Here is a 25,636-nt window from a genome sequence, read left to right as displayed (position 1 = left end):
ATGCCAGCCCCAGTCAGCCTAGCCAAGCCTTGATTTATATGTCTTAAAAACATTGAGCAGCTCCAAGAGCAGACTGTGTCCCTGGAGGGGATTAGATGGGGTTAAGATAAAAATTCCTCTGCAATATTTACCCTTTTGGGGGAAGGAAAAGCATAATAACAAGGCAGAGCAAGAAGAGACATACGGAAGCAGACAGACTGACTGACTCCTTCAGCTGCTGAACTGAGTGGAAGTGCATTTTCCCCAGTAATTGCTGGATATCTGAGTGTTTCATCTAACATGAAGGTAAGACAATTGCTTACTTAAATTGTACTGATGAAGTAAGTACACCAAGTGCACTGAAATATTAATTTATAGAGAGAAATACTTGTCTGAAAATGTAATTGGGCAGTATTGCAAGAAAGAAGAAAACTAAAATCCGACAGCTTGCACAAAGAGGTTGAGAAATTAGACCTTATTAGCCTGACCCCCTGTCCTTTATTTGTTAAGATGTCTAGTGTAAAGATTGCAGAAAGTTAGAACAGCTGCACAATCTAAAGGAAAAACCAGAAAAGCAAAGTAAGCTTTTCTTCTCTTTTTCAGGTGCTGGGGATTTTTCTCTTGCTGGAGGTTTCAGGCTTCATTCCCATTTTTTCCAGGTGATTATTTCTTTAGAAAATTATATACTGAAGACTCAGCATGTATAGTTTAACAGACAACTTCTCCTGGTGCATGACATGGGGCAGGGCTTAAAGGGTTCTTCAGATATGTTTTGACATGGGGCAGGGCTTAATGGGGGTCTTTAGATATGTTTCCTGGGAGAGAGAAGACACTGGTCTGTGTTGGTGCTGCCACCGCCATAAGTGGCCATAAGAGTGAGGAATTACGGTGTACATTATCTCCGTCCACACTGAACAAGCCAGAAGAGTCAGCTGCTCTTCAGGAGGCATGCACACAGTGGTGGTGCATGAGCCACTGTGACGCACACCTGCACCACACACTGCAAAGCACAGCGTAGCTTACCCTGAGCTAGCCCGGGTCCCCCGTTACAGCCTGAGTGCCTCCCATTTGCAAACTCACTGTGTGAGAGCTGCTGTGGGATGGTCTCTTGCACACGCCATGGCATACACACACTCTGATATCCACCTATGGACCTTCAGGACGGGGTGAATGTGCCTGTTTTCTTCTGTTCTTCAGTGACTGGGAAGCCCAAGTAGGAACTGATCTCATTCTTTTCACACCTGAAAAGCAAATCCCAGTGGTTTCAGAGGGCATCTGATCATGCACTGTGTTTTTATTGAAGGTTTGTTTTGCTCTTTCAGAAAGCTTTGCACTAACGCTTATGGATGGAGATCCCTGACAATTTTCCCCTTTTGTTTTTTTAATAATGCAAAAAATACTACTGGAGCAGCCCTTCCCATCCAGTCCATTGCCACTGGAATTCTTTTGGCCCTTGGTCCGAGTGTGATGGCTGTACTAAAAAACAGGTATAGACAGACACACTTTTCTGCAATCATGACTTCACAAGCATATTCCAGTAATATCTTTTAAACCCCAAACTGGATGATTTTGTGTCCACAGCAGTGTAGTGTTCAATATAAAAAGTCACAAGAGCCCATTCTGGATTGAAGAAGAAATGAAGAAAAAGGATAGGCAAAAGCACTTGAAGTGCCTCTCCCTAGCAGAATGAGAAGGTTGCTGGGCTCTAGAGAAGGGAAACCCTCCACCCTCCCCTCTCTATTTTCCTTTCAAAGATATGATATTCATGGTATGAAATAATTACTGCAGTTTTTATTTTGGTGATAGTTCCAAAAAGCTCTACCACACTGTTCTGTAAACTGAGACAATTCCTCAGCTGCCACTGATTGATTTGTACCACCTCCATTGATTTTTCTTCAGAGGAGTAATGTGCCAAGAAGAGAAAGCTTTGTTGCAAAATATTATCCCCAATAAAAACAAGTTGATGATTTTTACAGCGCAACTCTACTCATGTTGAAGTTACTTTTGCTTTTGACTTTCCATCTTGTTTCCACTGATGTTGCATGAATTAGGAAGGAATTAATCCAAGTTAAAGATCTGAACTGAGAATGCACTTGAATCTTTTTAGAAACAAAAAGCACCTCACTTAATGTTAGCGGTTAACACTTTCCTTTAGAATAGATGTTGAAAGATTTTAGCAAATCCATATCAAGCATGACTGGTCCTATTAAAAATATAAAACAAAACAGAAATTTGTGACCAGCTTCCTCTTGGATTCAGAGCAGACTTTTCAACAAAGCAGCCAAGTTTAGGGCTCAGGCTAAAGACCGTGTAGATGTAATAGCTGGCTTTCTATTAAATTGTGAGTTTGTTCCCCCACTGTGGTAGCATGAAGTATGGTTGTCCTCAGAAGAAAATCAGTGAATGTTTCGTCTCCTTACAGGAGAAGAGTGGTAGCAGTATCTTGACAGCAGTAAACTATTTCTGCTTTACATTCAGATTTTCTGAGGTTTCCTTTGATTTGCATTCAGATTCGGAGACGGACAGTAGCAGTTTATGGCCAGTTTGGGGGAAATCCCTGCTCTGGGGATGCCTTTGAAACAAGACAATGCACTCCCGCACGGGGATGCCCAACAGAGGATGGCTGTGATGATCGGTTCAGGTGTTTTTCAGGTATCATCAAGATCTTTTTCATCATTTTCTAGTCCTTAAAATTAAGAAGATGTTGTGATTCTTGAAATTTAGTCAAGGGGCAGTTGCTTTCCAGAACCCTTGACCTGCAAATACTTTTGATTCAACAGGAAGTTTCCTTTTGTTCAGCCTTGGTTATGCATGTTTTCAATTTCATCTGGGGTATTCCAAAGCTTCGCAAATAATATGCTGTAGTTCTGTGAGTCTCTCTAAATCATTGTGCCTCATGAATTTGCCCCAGATTGCAGTTTTTTCATTATGAGAGAGTAATTAAAGAATGCAACTTCAGATGTGATTCTCCAAAGCTATGTTTTAGGATATATCCAAACATCTTGGAAACCAATTGCATCATGAAAACTAAGGCTCCCTAAAACAGTGGTAGTATCTAAACAGCTTGTGTTACCATCACAGAAGAGCACATTACCTCAGCAGATAGAAATTTATCACAGAGCAACAGGATAAACATGTTTTGGTGCTATCAGATGTACAATCACAATCACACAGGATATGGTTAAAAGATGAAAATTCAGGAGAAACAGGAAATAAATTTAGAAGTCAACTGGTTTATTAATGTATTATAAGCCTTGAATGGCTGTAGTTCCCTCAAGTGTATATATGCACTATTTATTTACGTCTACATCTACTGTTGTTTCGCAAGCCCTCCTGGGCACAGACTGTTCACCATGGGATTGAATGAGCTAATTAATGTGGTAATAGCTGGGACTTTTTTTTTTTTACTTTAGATGATTTATTTTTAAATGGATGAACAATTCTCCCTTCTCTGCTCATTTTTGTTTTGATTTAGGTCAGTGTATTAGCAGATCTCTTGTGTGCAATGGAGATCAGGATTGTGAGGAAGATGGTGCTGATGAAGATCGATGTGAAGAGAAGAGGACTGTATGTGATAATGATAAAACACCTCCAAATTCAGAACTTACAGGAACAGGGTAATGTTCTGTGCAAAGATCATTAGTACTGGTGCTAAATAAATTTACACTTTTGTTGTACTTATTACCGCTGGCTGTATAGATACACTTCCTGGGCTTCTGGTCAACTGCCCATATGCAAAAGAATGATTTTAATCTCCAGATGTCAGCACATTCTTATCCGAAGAATAGGTCCTTAGCTACCTACCCTAAATGAAAATCAGCTTTAATGAGAGTAGATCTAGGTTTTATGATAATCTAAAGATGCCCTTTAAAATTCAACTGAACTACAAAAAATGGCTTATTATGCAAAGTTGCACCTAACAGAAGGCAGTGATGTATATGCACAGAGAACAGCAAATTAAAACTGCTTTTCCACTGTAACTGTATGTAACTGTACTAACTGATGTCAGCAGTACCATACAGTCTTTGTGGGGAGTAGTCTCCCTTCAGCTACGTGTATCTGACTTCTGCAGGCTTGAAAGGCTGCAAATCACAAAAAAAAAAAGAATCAGCATGAGTTTAATTTTTGCACTTTTTTTTTGTTTTTGCTGAGGTTGCTTTTTACCCCTTCACCAATGCAAAGCAGGCAGCCACCCAGCTATTTGGTACAACTGTCTCGAGGATGCCAGTGGCTCAGGGCAGCCAGAATGTGCCTGTGAATTTGGCCTTTTGATTTGAAGCACAGAATAAAGCTTTCTGTCTTTCATTCCTGCTGTTTAAATGCATTTCTCTAAATGTGATATGCAAATCAATAACATAATCATCAGTAGGAAAAAAAGTCTAAAAAAGCATAGCAGCAATTCTGGCTCCTTTGTTTATTGTTGCATTTAGTACTGTGAATCCATATGGATTGTTTATACATCCCATCTGTAGCTTTGCAAAATACTCAAGTTTCTTTAGCACAGTCATATCATTTGGAATGTGATATAGTTCAAATACAATAACAAAACATTTTGATAAGGGATGCCCTGTTATTTCTGTGTTGGATTAATTGCTGGAAGAATAAAGCTTAATAACATCTGTTGTGGTAGATATGAATGGCTTAATGTTAACAGGTATTGGTATGTGCTTATTTTTGTTGAAAAATTAAAGGCAACATTTTGCTTTCCATATTCTGACATGTTATATGAAGTGTGGTTCTGCAGATATGAGGGTCTATTAGTGGATATAATGGCTTTGCAATTTTTAGCTCCTGTTAAAGAGTCTGTTAGCTGAGTGTCTTAATGATGTTTCGTGTTTTTCTTCTCATAGCTTTGATGCCGTTACTGGTGAGACTAAGGGAAGAGTGATTCATACGAGAAGCTTTGGAGGACAATGCAGAAAGGTGTTTAGTGGAGATGGGAGAGAATACTACAGGCTGAGTGAAAGCATTCTCGCTTATACATTCCAAGTATGTTTCCATTAATCAGAGCTTTATCTTTGGGGGTCTTGATTAAAACAGGTATAATGATGCAAAACAGGTAAGGTCTCTTGACAAGTAGGTTTCCTTAAACATAGATGAATGAAGCCTGTACCCTCTCTCCAGTCTGTTAGTTCCACTTGCAGCTCTTCCACCATGAACTCAGAGAAGGATCCCATGCCACTGAACACAGCTGTCTCCTGAACACGTATCAAACAAACAACAGTAGCAAAAAGCTTCAGTGCAACAGCAGTGTTGAGGGCCATATGCTACCACATGCTAAAGTTGTGTCAGTTCATCTCCAAAAAGTATGGCATTTTATTTATTATTTTAAAATACTAACTTGTCAGCATGTTGCTATAAAGGAAGGGAAAAGAATCATCATTTCCTGGATGTCATTTCTACTTCTCTCACAGTAAGACTGATGCCAAGCCATCTCCTTAGCATAAGTAGCAACCTGAATCACCTTAAGAAATTTTTTGTGCACATGGCTTTGGGGTGCTTCATGGAGACCTTCCAGAGAGATATTATATATTTATTTCTTATTTCAAATCATATGCCTAAGCGATTTGGTTCTTCTCCCCCTTATCAAAAGCATACTAAACAATCCTTAATGCATCATATTACTTTACTTTATATACATATATATATATAAATACATACAAGTAATACTCCTTTCAGCCAATTGATTCTTCCAGTGTTCACTTCTTTTAGTGTTTATGCATCATCTCAAATGGATTCAGCCTGAAGAGACCATAAATTTTTTTGCATCAGGAAGTATTTGCTCTGCTTTATGTTATTGTTTTGAACATCCTCCATAAAGCTCTTTATATAGAATTGTATCTTCCATCTTCTAGGTTAAAATTCAAAATGATTTTAGTTATGAGTTTTTCAACAGTAGCTGGTCTTATATGAAGCACACAGAGAGGTATGAAAAATCAAACAGTGGACACAGCTTTTCACAGAATAAAAATCTGCAAAACAGTCAAAAGGTATGTATAAAGTGTCAGTATTGCTTAGTATTTTGCATAAAGGTTCTGATTATTATTTTTTGATTGTACTTTCATAGTGACACAGAAATATTTATTTTATCCAGATATTTTTGGCACAAAGTCCATAAAAGAAAAATCCTGTTAAACCTTTACAAAGACATCACTGGTCTGGCTTATCAGTTAAGCCAGGTTTGCTGCTATTGTTGCTTTTTCCATTTTACCTCTTTATAAGTAGTTTATTTATTTGCTAGCTGCTTTTCCCCTATTTGAGACAGAAAAAACATCAGCTTCTTCTAATAATTGATTAAATTTTTCCATTTTCTTCTAACAGTTTAATGCACTTTTTAGTAATACCTTTGTCAGCATCTTGGAGTGAAAGAATTCTATAAAATAAAATTAGTTTTAATCACAGAGTTATTTCATTTCCCACTAGTAGGAAATTGAGAAAGATAGCCAGTATCTTATGTAGCCAATAAGGCACAGTGCTTATGCCTTTGCCTTTGGCTTATTTAAAAACAAGGGTTAAATAAATAATTTGAGAATAATGGTCAATTAAGATGTAAAACCTTTATCTTAGAGTAAATAAAAACAAGTAACAAATGCATATATTTGATGTTCTTCAAGCTGACAGAAGACAAGCTCGTGTTACCACACTAACAATGATGTATATTGAGATTTATCATAACAAAGTTTGAAAGCAACGTTGAGAAGCTGAGGTGACCATTCTTGTGTAGGTATATAGGATTTTAAAATTCAGCATTATCCTCAAAATGGCTAGAGCACCTTAACAAAAAAGGCTCCTCTACAGAAATCAGGGTTCAGAGAAAACCTCCCTAGTTCCTCCCTGTACTGCCATGTTCCCAGTGCTGGAAACTACCATTAGTGATACAGTGATATTAGTGAATAGTGATATTTTCATTACTTATTTGTCCTTATGCTAATTTTCTGGTACACAGGAAGAAAAGAAAGATGATGCAGCAATTACAAATGAAAGCCCAAAAGATACTTCATATCTTCAGAATATTTTTTTCATGTTCCCTGAGTTGCTTAGACACAACTAATAACAATATAGAGCTGTTGGCCAGTAGTTAGTATAACGTGTATGTCATCTGGCTAGTAGCGAAATGGCTGCATGACTGATTTCTTTTCCTCCCATCAGAGTCAGCAGCTGATGGTTATTGAGAACAGTGTGGAAGTTGCTCAGTTTATTAACAACCGCCCAGACTTTCTCACTCTTGCGGAGCCATTCTGGAAAGAACTTGCCAACCTCCCTGTTGTCTATGATTACAACACCTACCGAAGATTTATTGAACATTTTGGGACTCATTTCTTACACTCCGGATCTCTAGGAGGACATTACAAAGTTATTTTTAAAATGGATACTGACAAAATGAAAGCAGAAGGTAGAGTACTAGAGCACTTGCTACAAGAAACAAAGTGAAAAAACAAAGATAGATGTTTCTTTGCATGTTCTCTGAGGTAATATGTAAAATCAAGTAAGATAGTTGGATCAGGACCTCATCAGGCTGAACTTGAATTCTAATGCCAGTTTGAATGTCACATAACCTTAAAGTTTAAAAGTTACTTAGAGATGGAGGTTGAGTAAAACTGTAAAGAGCAGAATAAATCACAGATGAAGCAAACATCAAAGTGACATGTGGTGGTACTCAGTGGTGAGCAGTGCTGTAGGATTAGGGATTGCTGAGAAAAGGGATGAAAGGAACAATAAGCTTTTGCCAGATACAACTTCTGTCTCAACCTCTGTCCACAGGCTTTAGCATCAGGTGGGCCTCCCTCCAGAACCTGCTTTTTAGCTGCCTCCTAATTCAAGCAGAAAATGTGATGGTTCTCTTTCTAAAACACCTCTCAAGTCAATGGGAAACTGAGAGATTAATTCAAAATACACACTAACTTTCAATGTACAGTATTGTTAATGGATCTATTTTCTGCAGGTCTGAGCATAACAGACATGTACAAGTGTACCACATCAGGCTGGAGTGCATTCATTGTAAAGAAGAAGAAAACAGAATGCTCCAAACTGGATGAACTACTACGAGCTTCTTCAGGTAAATGTTCAATAGTAACTTGCACAGTTACCATGTATCCAGCTTCCATCTCTCTCTCTCCCTCTCTCTCTCTAAATAACTGTCAAAATGAGGAGCAGGTGTTGATAGCTTTGCTGAACTCTATTTTAACACATGGAACCCAGACACCAAGTGCCCAATTTAAAAGGCTCCCCAAGATGCAAACAGTGCTAATGCTTTCCCAATAACTAATACTCTTCCAGACACCTTACAGCCAGAGATGCCAACACAGCTGGAAAACTAGATATTGCTTATGTGCTGTACCTGTGGGACCTCTTGATGCAGGTGTGCATGATTGATCTGTCTGGGACTGCAGAACCCATTTTCATCACTGTATCCAGGGCCTCCTTAAACAGGGCCTTTATGGAGATGTATGTTTGAGTTTGAGTGTTGATCTGTTTGTGCAGTTAGTTTCTGTGACAGAAAGGAATAAATGGCTCTACAGATGCCCACCGACTTAGTTGCTACAGTCTGTTTTGCAGATGTTGGAGAGTTTTCAGCTGCGTGCAACTCTTTTTGTCTTCTCTACAATGCATTTTTATCCTAAGACAATATTTTTCTCTTTTAGGAAATACTGCTACAGGATTTGTCACAGTATTACTACTGAGGACACCGTAATCTCATAATTGCATTCTGCACTGATGCACCCTTTCACTACTTGCTAGTATAGTTTTTGCATGTATTGTTTCTATTCCCATTTTTAAATATACCAATGCTCCCATTTTCTGCATTTCTCATCCTGAACCTACAGGAAGTAGTGGCAATAAGATTAAAGGAGACCCTTATATAGAAGGAGGAAGTCCAGGTGCTGTTGCTGGCCTTAGTTATCTAGAGCTGAATAATCCTGCTGGGAACAGTCAGAGATATTCCTTTTGGGCCAGATCAGTGACAAACTATCCCAGAGTAATTAAACAAAAGGTAAGGCTCTTTTCCTGAAACAGAGATGAGCAGATGGGATTACCTCAGGGGGAGAACTGATTAAATTATAGAGGGTGATTAATCAGGCTGTAGTCAGCAATCATTTTGTATTCAGATCACTTTATAAAAGTAAAAAGATTTCACAGGAAGAAAATTCTAGGAAGTGACTGGCTGTATCACAAATCTAACTTTTGACTGGTAGATACCTGCAAGTCTTACAGGCCTTTGGTGATTTTAGTGGAATTCTGCTTAAAAACAGAGGGTCAGTTTAGCATTGGAGAGAGGCTAGATTTTAAATAGCCCATTTTCTGAATTACATGTTGGCAAGTCTTGTGTAGCTTTCACTCAGCTTGCTGACCTCTGTGTATCCCTTTTATACCTCTCCCTTTTCTCTGTGTGCAGAAGTTTGACATAACTGGAGATTCTGGAAGCCAGATACCTGAAAACTGGCACAAGAGTATTCACCACTACTTTGTCCAAGTCCCCTTTGGGAACTGCTTAAATGCTGAAGCATAGCGTAAAAGCAGTAGAATTCCATCAGGAGTTTTCAATTAAATATGAGAGTATAAGATATAAAATCTGCCATAGGAATGCAAAATATTTTTGCTTATTGCTGTCTTTAATCGCTGCTTAATGAAATGACATAATAGTTTATTTAAATTTCTAGCTTTTTAGACTGGAAATAGCTTGGTGATGACAGGTGATTGTACACTGGTGGACTGTGTTATGGTACACCTTAATCTCAGCTGTAATCTCTTATCTCAAATGTGTTTAAACACAACTAAGCCTCCAGTTACATTAAGAAACTTTGTTAAATAGAGCTGACTTTGCAGGGAAAAAAAAAAGCTAATATTAAAAACTAACATAAGATTTTAGTTAGCTAACAAACTAGTTAGGGCATCTTTCAAGACTCATGTTCAGGAATATACATCATAAATTATCTTATAGGACAAAATGTGCTGATAAACTGTTCTATCCTTAATACAGCTTTTAATGTAAATTCTTCTTCTGTGTGTAGCTAACACCATTGTATGAGCTGGTAAAGGAAGTGCCCTGTTCCTCAGTCAAAAAGCATTACCTAAAACAAGCCATTGAAGAATATATGGCTGAAAACGATCCCTGCAAATGTCATCCTTGCCAGAATGGTGGTGAGCCAGCTGTGGAAGGAACTCAGTGCATGTGTTACTGCAAGCCTTACACCTTCGGAGCAGCTTGTGAACTGGGAACTCTCGTGCAAGATCAGCCAGGTCAGCACTTGTTTAAGCTTGTGAGAGTTTCAAAGTGGCAAGTGCACTCTCCTGTTTCCAGAGTCTGTTTATCCTGCTGCACAGACTGAATGAGCAGCTGATGTTGTCTCTGCTTAGCATGTATAAACAGTACTTTACAAAGAACTGTTTTTATAATTATTGTTAAATTTTTTATAATTATTGTTAAATACAGTGGATAATACTAACCACTCATAGTGCAGCCCTCCATAAATAAATACATAAACTAAAAAAACAGGTGTTCTTTAGTTTCACAAGTGATTCTGTCCCTATCCACCCACAAGCAGGGAAATTCATATACTAATGGGCCAAAGTCACTTTTGCCAAACTAGGGTGCATACACTCTCACAATTAAGTTTTGAGTGCCACTGACTGGCTGCATCTCACCCATCAGTCCAGAAGCAAAGTCAGCCAGGTTTTGAACAGGGAAATGCCATATATATAGTCCTCAAGCCAGAAGAAATTGCAGATTCTCTTCAAATATGCAAGTCACACATGACTGGTGTCCCACTGGGCACAAAATTAAGGAAAGGGGATTGATTAGCTGAACTGGGGATCAGCTCAACCCTTATTACTAAGACTTACACAGGTGTCCAGAAGCCAAAGCCCCAGTGAAATCAGAAAGACAAACTTAGGGGTGTCTTTGTGAGAGTGGGCAGGATGGGTAGGGGAACAGAGATCATTACAATGTGGAATTCTCTGTAAGGTCATAGTTTTGAATTAGCTTTGAATAGTACTTGCCTTTTTTAGGACAAAAAACCTTAATGTGAAATGGTCTCAAATGTTACATAGGTGTTGTTGATGGACACTGGAGCTGCTGGTCTTCTTGGAGTCCTTGTTCAGGGGGAAGGAAATCAAGGAGTCGAACCTGCAACAACCCCTCACCACAAGGTGGTGGGAAGGCATGCATAGGAGAACAGCATGAAAGCAGACCTTGTGAAGATGAGGAGTTGCAACATTTTCGGTAAGCAGAAACAAAACTTCTGGAGCACAAATACAGGAAGATTTAAAAATTTATTTCAAAAGAATGCACAGGTTTTTGCACTTAGGGAGAATGTCACTGACTGGCCCTCCAGCTTTCAAATTTAAGTTGAAACAAAATGAAACCCAGGAACTGAATCTGATATGAGGTGAACTAGAAAATGGGGTAAAAGTCAGTAAACTTGACCATTCTATTTAATACTCTCTTTTTCAAATATCTTGGTGGTGCCTGATTTAAATATAATTGTGAGGTAAATAGGACATGTAATGGTCTTGAAAATGAACTTCACTGAGAAGTATACTATTTTGGAAAGAAGAGCGGCTAAACAAATTCAAAATTAGTAGTACTTTGTTTGCTTTCTAGCTTGATTGTACCACACTGCTTTGATGTATCCATAAGTCCTACAGAATTCTGTTCACCTCCTCCTCTCTTGAAAAATGGATTTGTTCAAGTAAGTTATTTTTATTACTTTATTATCTGCTCTATTCCTAACTGCAGTGTCACAGCTGAAGTTAATATAGAGATTCACTTGAAACTGTATTTGTCTTGATAAGTTTAGTATTGATAAGTTCAGTGTCAAAGCTACTGTATAGCAGCTTTCTCAGCATTGTCCCCTTGCTTAAGTTTACAAGAAGTTAGCCAAGACTTTACACATTAAAACACACATGCGCACACACACACGCACAAACAAAATGAAATCTTTGCTTTTCTGTACCATGAAACCTATAGAGATTTCTTATCTTGTCCTACACCCTATACACATAGTTAAAACATTCTGTGCCACATGTATTACAAATTAAAGTACAGAAAGCCAAAGAGAAACAGAGCGCAGAGAGTAAACTGTCCAAGGCCATTCAGCAAGTCCATAGCAAAATGATAAACAGATTTTAGGACTTTTGACTTTCCATCCTGTGACTAACCACTGCACTTTCTTGTTCCCTGGTGGAGCTCTGATGAAGCAAGTTATTTTGCTGACTGTATTACAAAGTTTGGTCCATTTAACAAAGGAGACTAAATTTCTCAGGATATGGATTATGCCTTCTCTATGCTGTCAGGCTGTCTAGAGTCTTCCTGGTCAATAAAATAAATATGAGCAGTAGTTAAAAATCCACTAGTTATCTCTGCACAACTGAGCCTGAGGCATGATCCAAAATTTTGTCATGTATTTTTTTTAATCAATGTATATCTCCCATATTGATACATTTAGTTCACAGACTAAAGGTAGAATCCTGCAGTTTGTGGAATATTCTCAGTTTTTTATATAATCTCTCCTTAGAACACAGGGGAATATAAAATGAGAAAAGATCTGTGTCCTCAAGGCCAGTTCTCCTAAGTGACCATATCACATTAAATATGCATAAGCTTATAACATGCCATCCTAAGAATTAGCAAAGCCATATACTCTCCAGTACTCCCACTGGAAGGCTGTTCAAGAGCTTAATTCTGTTAACATTTAATAACAGCTGTATTTGTAGTCAATTTATACGCTGGCAGAAGAGCGCTGTTCCATTTCTGGTATATATCACTGTCAGACCCCTGTCACAAGGTACACTCAACTCTAACCCTCATTTGCTGTCTTAAGCTAGCTAGAATCTTCTGTATTCTACCAACTTTTTTTTCTGCATCTTTTTCGTTTTGAGCACATTTGCTGACTATAGACAATGAGAATTGCCCACAATATTCCAGACACTCCCACCAGTTCCTTGTAGAATGACATTAATACTTCACACTGCCCTAAACTGCTGCATCCCAAGATCACACCGAAAGATTAAAAGGAGTTTGACACTGCTGGTGTTTCCTAGATTATAAATTCAAAATTCCTCCTATTTTTTTTCTTTCAGAATGCTGAAAACTTATACCCTGTTGGGAAAAGCATTGTTTACACTTGCAGAGATGGATATTCTCTTGTTGGTGATCCTGTTGCTAAGTGTGGCAGTGATTTACAGTGGCAAGCTGGAGACCGATATTGCCAGAGTATGTCTAACATTCTAATTATGAAATACAACTTCATTCCTGAATTCTGGTGAAACTTTTCTCCATGTCTGCTTTCTAACAATAAGGAGGAAAGAAATACACACCTGTATTTTCCCAGTTCCCTAGAAAGAATCAGGTTTAAATTGACTTTCTTTTCTTTGAATCCAGATATTGTTATACTTAAATAGAAAAATATCTATAAACTCTGGTTGTCAAGAAAGTGGGCAATGAAACAAAAGCCCAGCACACCTGGTCAAAACTGTATATTATATGTAGAAAGAGCTTTATTATATTTAGAGGAAGGTTTGTATCCATTGGGATATAAGCCAGAATCACAAAGACTGATGATCAGTAAGTCCTATAATCTCTGTCAGAGGAGTAGCAATGTTCTTATGTTTGTATTAGGACTGAGATTCTTGGTAGTGTCTCCATAATCCTTCTAAACTGGCAGTAAATTGCAGCATATACCATTCTTACACATTATTTTATCCCTGATTAATGCTCCGTAGGAAGAAGCGCACTCTTCAAGGTCCTGGACAATACCCTGGGGTGTGGGAGGAATTACTTTCTGTGGGAACAACCTTTGTTGCACAATTCAGTCTTGTGGCTATGGCCAGGAACCATTGGGATAAGCCCATGTCCCTTTCTGGCCAAACTGAGTGAAAGGTCCAGTGGCAGCTCTGGGCAACCACAGAGTTCTCAAATAACTGTCTCGTCATAGGAACTTAACTCCAGGGATCAGTTTACAGCTTGAATGATCTCTCCCCTTCACTCTTTTCCTCTGACCCAGTTAGTAACCATTAGGGTATTTTCTCCTTCAAGTTTTATTTGTAGATCAACTTTGAGTGCAATCAGTGAGACCTGGGAGTTTTCAGGTCTGTTGTTCAACACCCTCCTTTCCTCCTTCCAACCAGAATTTATTGTCAACAAATGCTAGCCCACATCATCTGAGTACCGTCTCTTTGTGTATCAGTACACAGTCTTCAGGGTCCTGTATGTACGACCTATCCCTAGTAGGATGCTAGTTACCAGCACAAACCCTTAACAGAAGCACAGGTTATAAGAAAAGAGAATTTCTGTTCAAGCTAGGGCCAGATCTGTAGGCAATAGGAGAAGATATTGTCACTCTCTCCTGGGTATTGCACATACACTTGGCTGGGGTGATGAGTTAATATTCTTTGCTAACATGATTGGTATATTTCTAGAGGAAAAACAGCTAATATTTCCATTGAGTTTTTTTAGGAATTTGAGACAAGATCAAATATGCGACTGTTTTCTGCAATCCACTGATTCACCATGACTATCTCAAATGCTTCATTCCTTAGAAACCGCTTGTCTGCTACCTGCCTTGGAGGGGGGGTTGCAAGGAGAGCCATGGAAACCTTTATATGAGATCGGTGAGAGAGTGACTCTGTCCTGTCCACATGACATGCACTTAGAAGGAGCAGGCTCAATTTTGTGTGAGCCCAGTCTCAAGTGGTCTCCTGACATGACAACTATCCAGTGCAAGAGACCAGGTAAGCCATTGCAGTCCTCTGAATGCAGTTCAAGGGTTTCTTTCCTATACAGACTATGGCTGATATAGATAGCTATATCTATATCAACAACACAAAGTACAGAAGACATGAATGTGTGCTTCACCACGGGCCAAGATAACCGACCATCTTCTGCAAGCTGTTCAAACAAGATGCTTCAAGACATTTCTTTTGAGGTTTCCTTCTGGCTTGTTGCTTCCCATTCCCATATAGATATTAAACATTATCATCACCAACAATATTTTAGGAGATTGTCTAGGATATATGCTGCCTATTCTGCCCCCAAAATACACTCCACTTTCTACCCACGTTGTGTAACACCACCACCATGTGAACTGCACTGTAGAAACATCACTTCTCTGGAAGTCATCTGGAACCGATTCAGTGCACCAAGATCTCTCTTAGCAGAGAAGAGCTGGGGCTGAATGACTCCTTTTGCTCATTCAACAGTCACACAGCTGATATGGAGTAAATCTATAGGAACTGAAGGACAGGGGGATATGGATCTTCAAGCTCATGATACTGGCAGGCACTGTCAGAGAGAGAAGCAGGCTACACCATAAAACAGCTTAGTCTCAGTTCATCTTTTCCAGCTGTGGAGGGCAGACAAGGCTTTCTCTTGTGTATACCTACAATGCTGGCTAGTGACGTACAAGCATCCAAACTGCTTGCTACTTCAAGTCAGTCACATCCTTACCTGACATCCCAGATGTTCTCATATCCCTCCTCAGACCCTTGCTTGGAGAAAACTAACAGCCAGTGCTGTTTCCCAGGGAACAGAAGGAACAATATACCTGTAAATAAAATGGCTCATAGTTGCTAATGTACAAAAGCACTAGCGCTACAGAACTTCTGTTGCTAGTTGCCTCTCTCCTTAGTCTTAGCCTTAGTGACTGATTTTCATCAGTTTTTGTTACATCATGTATTCAAACTCCAGTAATGACTAGAAACAGTCTTGAACACTTCCATCTTTAGAAACAACTTGTGTCTTGCTGTACGGGAGTATTAGTATATTAGTACAACAGAAAGAACAACAGTTAAATATTAGAAGCAATATGAGATAAAAATGGACAAAAATAATAAAAAATATATGCATGCAGAGACACAATGGCGCACATCTATTTGGCCTTACTGAAATAAGGTGGGATGAGAGTGTTTAGTCAGTAATAGTGTTGATAACAGGCAACTACAGAGGACAGGTACAACCAGCAGCCCCAGACCAGGAGACAATGTAGCAATTTTTGATGGAAATTTCCCCTCTGCAGGCAGACAAGGTTATGCCAGCTGTTTGTATTGCAAAGCACTACAACTCTATTTTTTTCCTTCTCTCAATTTCTGCCTATCTGTTTAGCTTGGCAAGTCTTAATCCAGAAGGGAGATTTATTTTAAAAATGTAACAATGTTCAGGGATATTAAAGTTTCAAGTTCAAGTAGAATACTTTAGACACCTAATCTAACACACAAATCAGGATAAACCTTTCTCAGAAAATGTGGCTGTATGGATTAAACAAAGTCTTGCTATTACTTGTTACAGAAATCTCTAGAGAAATGTTTAGCAAAGGCCTATTTTATTTCAAAGCTTAGACTATAACGCAGCAGCCAAAGAACAACACGTGCAATTGTGAAAATTCCCCACAGCTCAGATTAGCTCAGATTAAAGACTATGTGCTGGAACTTCTAGTTTTCATTACTGTCACTGAATATAGATATTAAGATTCACTATTTCTACACAGGGCTTTGGAGTCTCAGCTTTTCTAGTCACAGCAGTGAAGCCATTACCTCTGAAACCTAATGATAAAGCTGTTGCCAACATTTGCTAGCTCTGATTCAGCACTGCTAAGTTTAGCAGAAACAGACAGCCACTGCAGAACTGGAATGAATGTTTAGGCTTGAACACAGTATGCGTCTCCTTCAATCTGACTCTTGGCCCATGGATAAATTACTGCTCAGTAACTCTGAGCAGTAATTAAGTGTATTACATCTTTTTAATACTGCAGATTCCTTCCATGAAATAGTTACTTTTCATGAACTTGTAGAATGTGATTTATGTCACAGTTATATAATCCAGTGCCTTTTAAGATCAACTGATCAGATGATTTCAGGGTAGCCCTTTAACAGCCTTTGCTTTTCTGACCATTAATAGCATTGTCTGTGTTCTTCTATGCCAGTAACCCGTGTGGAACCAGAAGTGACGGAGCCTAAATGTCGGCCATGGGAGAAAGTGCAACAGTTACAATGTGTGTGCAAAATGCCCTATGAGTGTGGGTAAGTTCAGGCTGAATTTGGCAATGACTTTCTCACTTTATTCAACACCAATTAAATTTCTTGAGTCCTCAGTCCATGACAGATTAGAAAGCTTTACTCATATGAGAAGGAGGCATAGCACTTTGTTTGCTTTACAGCTCAATCAATGTCCTGCTCATCACTTACCTGCCTTTCAGTGGGTATTAGCAGTGATGGAATTTGGTTAGATGACAGAAAGTGAAGGGATAATTTCAGCTCCATTTGATCTGTGAAATAGATGAAAAAAGATAAAATGATATTTTGAAGATTTAGAAGATGGAGGAAGAGTTAGAACAGAGACCCTTGGGACTTCAACCATCAAAGCGGTAAGCTAGTGAAATAAAGTAGATTTCTTTTCCCTGCTGAGAAACTGGAGAGTTATGAAAGGTACAATAATCTAATCTCCTATTTATGCTGCAGTCTGGAGAGACCAATCCTCTTCAGACCGCTCATGTCACCTTTTATGACCTCATAACTTGCAGAACAGAGTTTATTGTTTCTGATTTGCTTAGTGATCTAGGCCTACACTCTATGATAAGTAAAGCAGGACAAGCATGGCATTGATTCACTCGCTGGGTTCTTTGCTAACTTTTGAGGGAACAGATGGTAAGTGAAAAGTAACAAGAAGAGACCCAAGACCACCTGGCACTGATGGCCAGATATTGCAAAGAGCTCAGCACTCAAACATCTGAGATAGTTTTCATAGAACACCAGCACAGTGGATGTGAGCTCTGGACAAGAAATCTCGACAGGTTTATCACAGCAGGAGATGAACAGTTTGAAAACTCCAGGATAACAGATGAGATTTTTCTTTTCCCAGTGTGGTAGGAGGAAGAAAATTGAAGTCCTCTCGAATGAGTTAGAGGTAGCAAAACTTCTCGGTGGAATATGTACTGCATGTATCAGACATGCAGTTACAAGAGTGCCCTGCATAGTGACTGGTGCTAAGCCAAAATTAGCACACCTTGAATATCTGAAAATTAAAATTGGTGAGCTTAGTTCAGGTTCTGTAGTCCAACTGGGCATTTTCCTAGGATTCGAGACCATTGTCTTGCATCCCTGCTTTGGAAAGATAAAGGCCAGGTTTGTAACAACCCCACTAATACTCTCCATATCCTTAAACATCTAAATATTTTAAATAATATAGACCTACTCTTTTTGTTTCAATACTCTACTTGTTAAAATGAGGCAACAACCCCTCCTCTGTTTCATGGATTCTTTGAGGTCAATTACATAGAAGATGAGGAGGCTCCACAATGCTAGGGATGTCCCTGTGCAGAGTCAGGATAACTTTGGAAGTTAACTAAATTACATTTGGTTATGCATTTAGACTTCAGTTATAATTTATCTGCTGCCTGCCTGTTTCTTTTTTTTTAATTATGTTCAAAATGGCAGAAAGATAGAGAATAGTCATTGTTGTTACCTGATGCAATTTTTTCACTCTGTCTTGAAATAACACATCTAATAATAGAAGGATAAATCATCAGCTGTCTAAGCAGACTAATCTGCTAGCCTATTGAGGTTGTAGGACTGAAGCATGTAACCTGATCTCAGTCCTTCCTCTGAGAGTGGAAGTAACCTGGTTTGCTTTGCTGTGATGGTGACTCTCAACAACAGCCGCTGCTCAGAACAGTTCATAAGGAATGCAGAAACGCCATGGTTTCAGACCCATCATCGGTCTTTTCAATTCCCAAGAGACAAGCAACAGAAACTTCCAGGTATGGCACAAGAACCCCACAACAGGCTGGTGCAGGGTAATTTGTCCCTCATGACACGGCGCCTTAGGCTATATCTATCCTAATAAATTAGAGACAGGGAACATTCCTGGGCACTGGCACTGCTAAATTGCTGGAACATTTCCTAGCAGAGTTTTGGCAAGGGTCAATTCCCACATGATTTCCAGGAACAGTTCAGGAGTTACTAGGGTCAAGGACTATAGGCAGTTTGATGTGGTCCCCCTGCTCTGAGGGCAAAGAGAGTTTAACAGTATGGATATCAGGTATTCTGTGGAAATTTGCTCTTGTGCAAGGAATGGTTCAGAGGACAGTTAGTGTATTAATATAGATGAAACCTTAGCCTCCAGCAGCTAAAGACTATCTCTACAATGAAGAATGAGATTTAATATCTTTCCAAAAGTACCCCCTTTCTTCTCCCCACATTTATTTATGTAGCATCTGTGTTTCTTAAGAGTTTTTGGCCTCTGTTGTATTAAAATTTATGGTCTTGGATATAATCTTAAGAAGTTAAAATCACTTCCAGCATGTTGAATTTCTTGTTTTTTAGTTTCACTGAAAGTTGCCTGCCTCATATAGTAGGTGAAAGAGAGCAAAGATATTTGCTGGCTTACATGTGCTATTTCATTCCTCATATTATGCGCTTTTGTAAAGGCTTGTTCTTATTCAAGCCTTCTTTTTCAGGTAAAAGGTGCTGAATTTTTCAAATTCCTTCCACACAAGAACTCTTTGTTGCCTTTTATTATTTGTATTCCACTGTTCTGATCCTCCTATCCTTGTAATATCCTTTCTCAGCAATGAGTGCAAGTTATTAATTTCTCTTATGAGTATAGAGTATCCATCCTTTTTCTTATGCATCTGAAGATGCTTATTTCCACTGGCTTTCTTCCCAGCTGACCCAGTCTCAGAGAGCTTGAGGAACAGCATCATACCTAGAGATTGGCAACAGGAATGTGCACTCCCTACATTTCTTTCCCAGCAATAGCCCTCCCTGTGGTGAACCTTAGGCAGCTGGTTAAATCAGCCTCCCCCGCCTCTGCTGGGTGTTGCTGAAGTGGTGCAAAGCAGAGAGATTAGTGCATTTGTGCCTGGCCTAATCTTTTCAGGTAAACTAAGCTGCCTTGTATACAATTTTTTGTCCTTAAGACGCAGATGTTGAGCTTTATTATTCTCAGGCAAATAAAGAAAGCCTCTGAACCATAACATACTAAACAACTTAACTACAGATTAGATGCTTCCTTTGAATCACAGTTTGTTTTTCTGAATCTAAGCTGATATTTAAAAATGAAGTGTTTCTTATACTTTTGTTTGAAGTGATAGGTTTCACATGATAAATCAGTGCACTCCTATCTTGTAGGCTGCACAGCCAAACATGCAAACAATACAGACATATAGCCTTCCTTTATTAACTGCTTGGAGCTATGTAACCTTTGGGCTGTCTGCTTTTTAGGCCTCAGAGTAAGAAGGTTAAGTTCATTCTTTATATTAACAGAAGAACATTTAGAAAAATTCAGGCAACAAAAAATTACTAGGGATCTCATGGTTGGTAGTTTGACTAAGCGCAATGGTTAAGGGACACATCACAAGTGAAGATGCTAACATGTATAGGAGTTATAATACAATTAATAATCCTTAAATGCACTTCCAGTTGCAGGTAGATGCAACAGTCAAAGTTTTCAGAATCAGCTGGTGAATTCTGTGCCAAATTTGAGAGACCTTAAAGGAGCACTAAACTATGGATAGTTTAAACTTTCTGTAAATCCAGCTCTTTTAAGAGACTTCAAAATCACCTCTCAAATAATCATTCCCAGAGGTTGGAGCAGGCACTTTTCATCAGTGCCTTATTTATAGATCATACCAAAAAACATTTCCTAACTCTCAAAAAAAGAAAAAATCTACCTCAACACTTCGTGAGGAGTTGAACAAGTCCAGAGTCAGTAATTTCTTACCAGGACTTCCCTTTTCAAATTCCTTTTCCCTACTCCCTCACAAGCCACTTTCCCAGTAACTGTTACCCTCCCCGTCATGCAGCCTTTGGCCATTCCTGGTCAGCCTCTCTTCTGCACCAAACACTTGTTTTTCCTGGGTTGACCCTAAAAACCGACTCATTTTGGATACTAAATGTTTCTACATAAGTACTTGTGAGCTCTTTTAACTGAGAAATAAGCCTTTGGAGCTGCATTTCAAAGCTCTTCATACCTTGGGAGTGACTCTCTGCTGTCTTGTATCCTGCGTAGTAATTTCCCTGTGGGTGTTAAATACTGCCAGGAGAGCATGTGAATGACCTACTCTGAGTAGGCAGCATTTTTGTTCACTCCACACAGATGTCACCAATTGCATGAAGTACAAGTAAAGAAGCTTGGGTTTTGAGATTAAAATCCAGAAATAATGGAAGGTCTTTTTTTCCCCCTCCTACATCTACAGCATGAAATACGAATGATAATACCTTCCTAGAACTGTCCCTGAAGCAAATACTGTTCAAGGTTGTCCAGGAATCATTATTATTGCTTTTAAAAGCTAATTTTTGTGGGTATTAGCACAATATCTGAATTTCAAGAAATAAACAATAAATCCTCTGCATAAATAGAGCATTTTTTGGATAAATTTTCTGTGGAGATTTTGTATTTGTATTTCCAGAAATTTCTCTGGTCTCTGATGTTGGATCATAACTTTTTATTTGGTAAAAGCTGAGGCTTTTAAAGGAGAGGAGGGAATAAAGATGTTAACTATAGTCTCATCAAGTAATTATGAAATAATAATACACGTGCCAATGTGCATATATCATTATATATATGTGAAACCATATGTTTGTGTGTATGTACATATATGTATGGATGTATAATATGTTAGAGAATAATTGAGGTCTGAACTCTTAACTAATGACGTCTAGATCTTACTGCCACTGAAGTCAATGGCAAAATATTCAATAATATCCTTGAGCTTCAAAGGGGACAGATTCTGGTTCTGTTGAGGTGCAGCATCCTGTGGGAAAGGAAGAAGTCTTATTATTCATGGGTCTAAGTCCCGAGTTGCCTTGCTGCACTTTTAGGATATACCTCACTGAATGGGAAAAACAGAATGGGATCCTGAATATTTTCCATTCCCTCAGCTCTTTTTAAGAGGTGCCAAGAAAAGGCATATTTAAATAGTGCTATCCCTGTTTTTTTTCTTTTTTTTTCCCAGTCCTTCCCTGGACATCTGTGCTACAGATCAAAGAACCAAGAGAAACACACTTTTAACTGTTTGCAAGATGCATGCATTGGAGTGCATGGGCAGAAAATATTCTCTTACTAATGTAGAAAACTGCAAAATACCTCAGGCAGCTGAAAAATCCTGTGGATCATGCCGTTCATGGGAAAAATGTGATGGTAAGAGATTCTGCACAATCATAAGTAACAAAATGAAATCTTTATCCCTGCTTTCATACTAGCCATAGTTCTGTCCTTACACAGCAACTCCTGATCCTCCCAGAAGCATCAGGCACCCACAAATTGCCAAGCTGGTTCAAACCGTGGGTCCAATATTTGGTGTATGAAAGCTCCAGTCATGGAAAATAAAACCCTGCAGGAGACTGTAGCAGAATAAACTGTCTATAGGAAAAGCTTATTCCCAGTCCCTGTTAAATGGACTACCGTATTTGATGTTTGTCTGGCAATTTTGGGTGAAACCCTTGCCCTACCCTTTTTTCATTATAACTACCTGTTTTAAATTTCTTGACACAGTAACTGTGGAAATCCTCACTGCCCACAGCAATATCAAATCCTTTCCTGAATCTTGCTGAGCATTTACCCCAGTGGTATCTTGTGGCAAGGAATTAAATGTCTTGTTCTATACTGTCTAGAAAAGGCACTTACTTTTGTTTGTACTTCATTGCATATCCCCAGTTTCTCACTTTAGGAGCAATGGTGAATGAATATTCCCTCAGAGTAAATAGTCTCAGTCTTTTGCAATTTGTCTTCAATGGAAGCTTTTCTGTTCCCTGATCTAATTTCCCTGAGTGTCCTCCAGTACATTGCATTTAATGGAGGGTGGCCAGAAATGGAAAGATAAAGGAGTAAATTAGGTTTTTCGAAGTGCCTCAGATAGAAGGCACGGTTATTATCATATTTTGAAAATAAAAAAGATTACCTGATAGGCGTTTGTATATTTTGTCTAACAGGTTTGAACATGCAAAAATAATAACAAAAAGTCATCAAAATTGGTTGAAGTTTCAGCAGAGACAAATGCTGGCAAAAGTTAAACATACTACACCAACACAAGCACATAGTTATGGAAAATAAATCTCAAATGGGGTCCTTATTCTTATCTGATTATTTAGTTGTTGTCACTGATACACCTATGCCTATTTATTCATAGGAGTGGGTTATTTGATCTTAAGGAAACTGCCAATATGTAAATAAAAAAAGTTTTAAGTGTTTGCATGATCAGGCTGCGACCAGAGTTTGTTACTTTCCAAGGATAGACCTCTCATCTTACATGTTGTCTGGAGTCTGGAGCAATAGATATGATAACTGGTGCTAGCAGATTTGAAGCAGTAGCATCAGAGATGTATTCAAGACCTACATCTCAGGCATCTTCAGAAAGCTTTTCCCACAAAAGCAAACAACCTATCAAATTTGGAGAAGCCCCTGTAGGTGCATTGGATTCCTGTGACAGCAGAGTGCCACTCGGTTGCGCTTCTAGTTTTTCCATTGAACCTGAATATCAGTTAATGTTACTTCTGGTTAGGAAAAGTGCCCTCCACAAATCTCTCAGTTACTGCTATAGTTTTGCTAGAAATATATTAGTCTGTTTTTCATTAAATGAGTTAATAGCCTCCTTGTGAGTAGATCCCATCCTGAGTGTTTTTCCTCTCTGTTTTTGCTTAGCTCAATCCAATAGCTGTGTTTGCCGTGAAGATGGGCAGTGTGAGGAGGGAGGCGTTCAGATTTGTGCTGAAGTAAGCCAGTCTGCTGTCCGTCAGACCATGACTGAATGCGAGGTCGGACTTCGCAAGTGCCAGGGGGAGACTGTCACCCTTGTCAGCATAAGGCCCTGTGACGTTCAGAGCAAATAAGATATGTTATGGTTCATTTTGCTTATTGCCATGAGATATGTCAAAATGTGTCAACTGTTGGGCAGTAATGTACTTCAAATCTTGCTCTATCACGTATAAGTTCAGCCATGAAGTCCACCACTGCTGATGAGATTGTGTTCATTGGCTCTGAATCAGGACTCTTCATTAGGCAGAGCTACACTCATCTCTACCACTCACAAAAGGGTTCTTAGCCTAGACTCTGACTTAGCATTGGGAAGTTTACTTCTCATCTCCCTCAGAATTAAAAAACATTCCTGAACTGCAACCACCAAACTAGTATTTATAGTGGTATATTACAGTGTCTAACACTTGTAAATATATTTTTCTTAAAACCACACAAACATACATATGCACTGATTAGATTTAGATTCCAAGAAAAGAATAAGACGTATAATTCTTCTCTTTTTAATAGAGTAACTTCTTCCTACTTTGCCTTATTCAGCAGAGCAAAAAGTATGCACAGCATTGAACCTGTCACTGTGCCTGAAGTCTTTAAAGGTCAAACAAGGTGCATTAATAGTAAAGTCAGCTTAAAATAATGAAAAGAATTCTTATGCTCATGGCTTCTTGTACACAGAACTGCCTCATGAAAACTTGCCATTTTATATTGTCATAACCATCACCAAGAGCTAAATTTGTAAGCAAGGACAACTCAGTTGCATTTGTCATATGCATTTGTGTTTGGTCCAAGCACCAGTCTGCTTATAGACCATTGTACATGGAAGTCTTCAACCATAGCAAAACTTTCTAAAAGTGAGCTATTAGGGGAAGTGTGTCCTCACAGAAATGGAGAATCTCTGCATACTGACCCATGGAGATACCTTTGGACAATCCCCTAAGATTGTTCCTAATAAAAGGGGGTTTCTTGTACCACTTTCTTTACACAGCTAAGCATGATACTATCTAGTACAGCCAAACATTGACATCTTTGCTCACATACAATGCATTTTGCAAGTCAATTCAGGTAACTGGTTTGGAAATCTGATCTCCTCCTGACTATTGTCAGATGCCAGTAAGGACAAATGGCTGGATATCAAGTAACAGGGTGGATGATAAAGCAAATACAGTACAATCAGCAAGAAACTTGTGTGTTTTTAAAGTAACAAATTTTCTTTCTTGTTATCCATAAATGTCTACCAGATAAAATCTGCCTGTTGGTTTCCATGTTTGTACCTGTAGTGTCCTCATATAAACCCTACTGTCAGCATGATAGGCTTTGTTTTCTGTGGCACTGGCAATGAGAATTAAGCCAGAATTAAGATCAATCTGCTTTCCCTTGGCAGACACCCTGTCCTGGAGGCAGCTATGCTGGTGGGAGAGGTTGCCACTGCCACCTCAGCCATGGCTGTTTGTCACTACCCTGCACACCCACAGAAGCACCTGTGCTGGGAGATGGGGGGAAGGGTAGTAGACAGCGATGGGCGTGTGTCAAGCAGGTAGGATATGTTGGAAGGGTTGAATCCTAGACAGAAGCTGAGAAATCACAAGAGGTCAATGACCTTTCATCTTGCCCCAAAGTGCTTTCATGGTAACAGAGGAACAGCTTCATACTCAGTAACTTAAACAGGCAATACAAAGAGTAAATAGAGAATCAAGCAATGGAGATATGACATAGCAGAGTCACATGTAACAGTGATATGAAATATTGGCTGATAAGATTATAATAATATAAATGAAAATAAGAGGAAATATAAAAATAAGAAAAGGGGAGACTTAAAGAGTAAAGATTATTTCAGAGACCTCTAATACAGGAAGTAAGCATTAAGGCACAATTCTCACCTAGCTCACAAAATTTTCAAGAAGGGCATCATTTGTT

At 38.9% G+C, this 25,636-nt stretch overlaps 1 protein-coding gene across 1 annotated transcript; it reads left to right on the top strand.

Moving 5' to 3' along the window:
* Positions 1-176: 176 nt before the first annotated feature.
* C7 (complement C7) lies at positions 177-24,988 on the top strand. The gene is made up of 18 exons (XM_013961069.2): positions 177-285; positions 583-638; positions 1,391-1,466; positions 2,490-2,631; positions 3,455-3,596; positions 4,830-4,968; positions 5,835-5,969; positions 7,129-7,372; positions 7,922-8,035; positions 8,805-8,971; positions 9,990-10,218; positions 11,029-11,200; positions 11,582-11,669; positions 13,060-13,192; positions 14,518-14,709; positions 16,896-16,992; positions 21,927-22,111; positions 23,612-24,988. The coding sequence occupies exons 1-18, from the start codon at positions 280-282 to the stop codon at positions 23,797-23,799; spliced, it is 2,505 nt and encodes an 834-aa protein (XP_013816523.2). The 5' UTR covers positions 177-279; the 3' UTR covers positions 23,800-24,988.
* Positions 24,989-25,636: the final 648 nt, after the last annotated feature.

This window comes from Apteryx mantelli, chromosome Z (assembly GCF_036417845.1).
Source record: "Apteryx mantelli isolate bAptMan1 chromosome Z, bAptMan1.hap1, whole genome shotgun sequence".
NCBI lineage: Eukaryota > Metazoa > Chordata > Aves > Apterygiformes > Apterygidae > Apteryx > Apteryx mantelli.
This window is presented reverse-complemented; position numbering and strand designations above follow the sequence as displayed.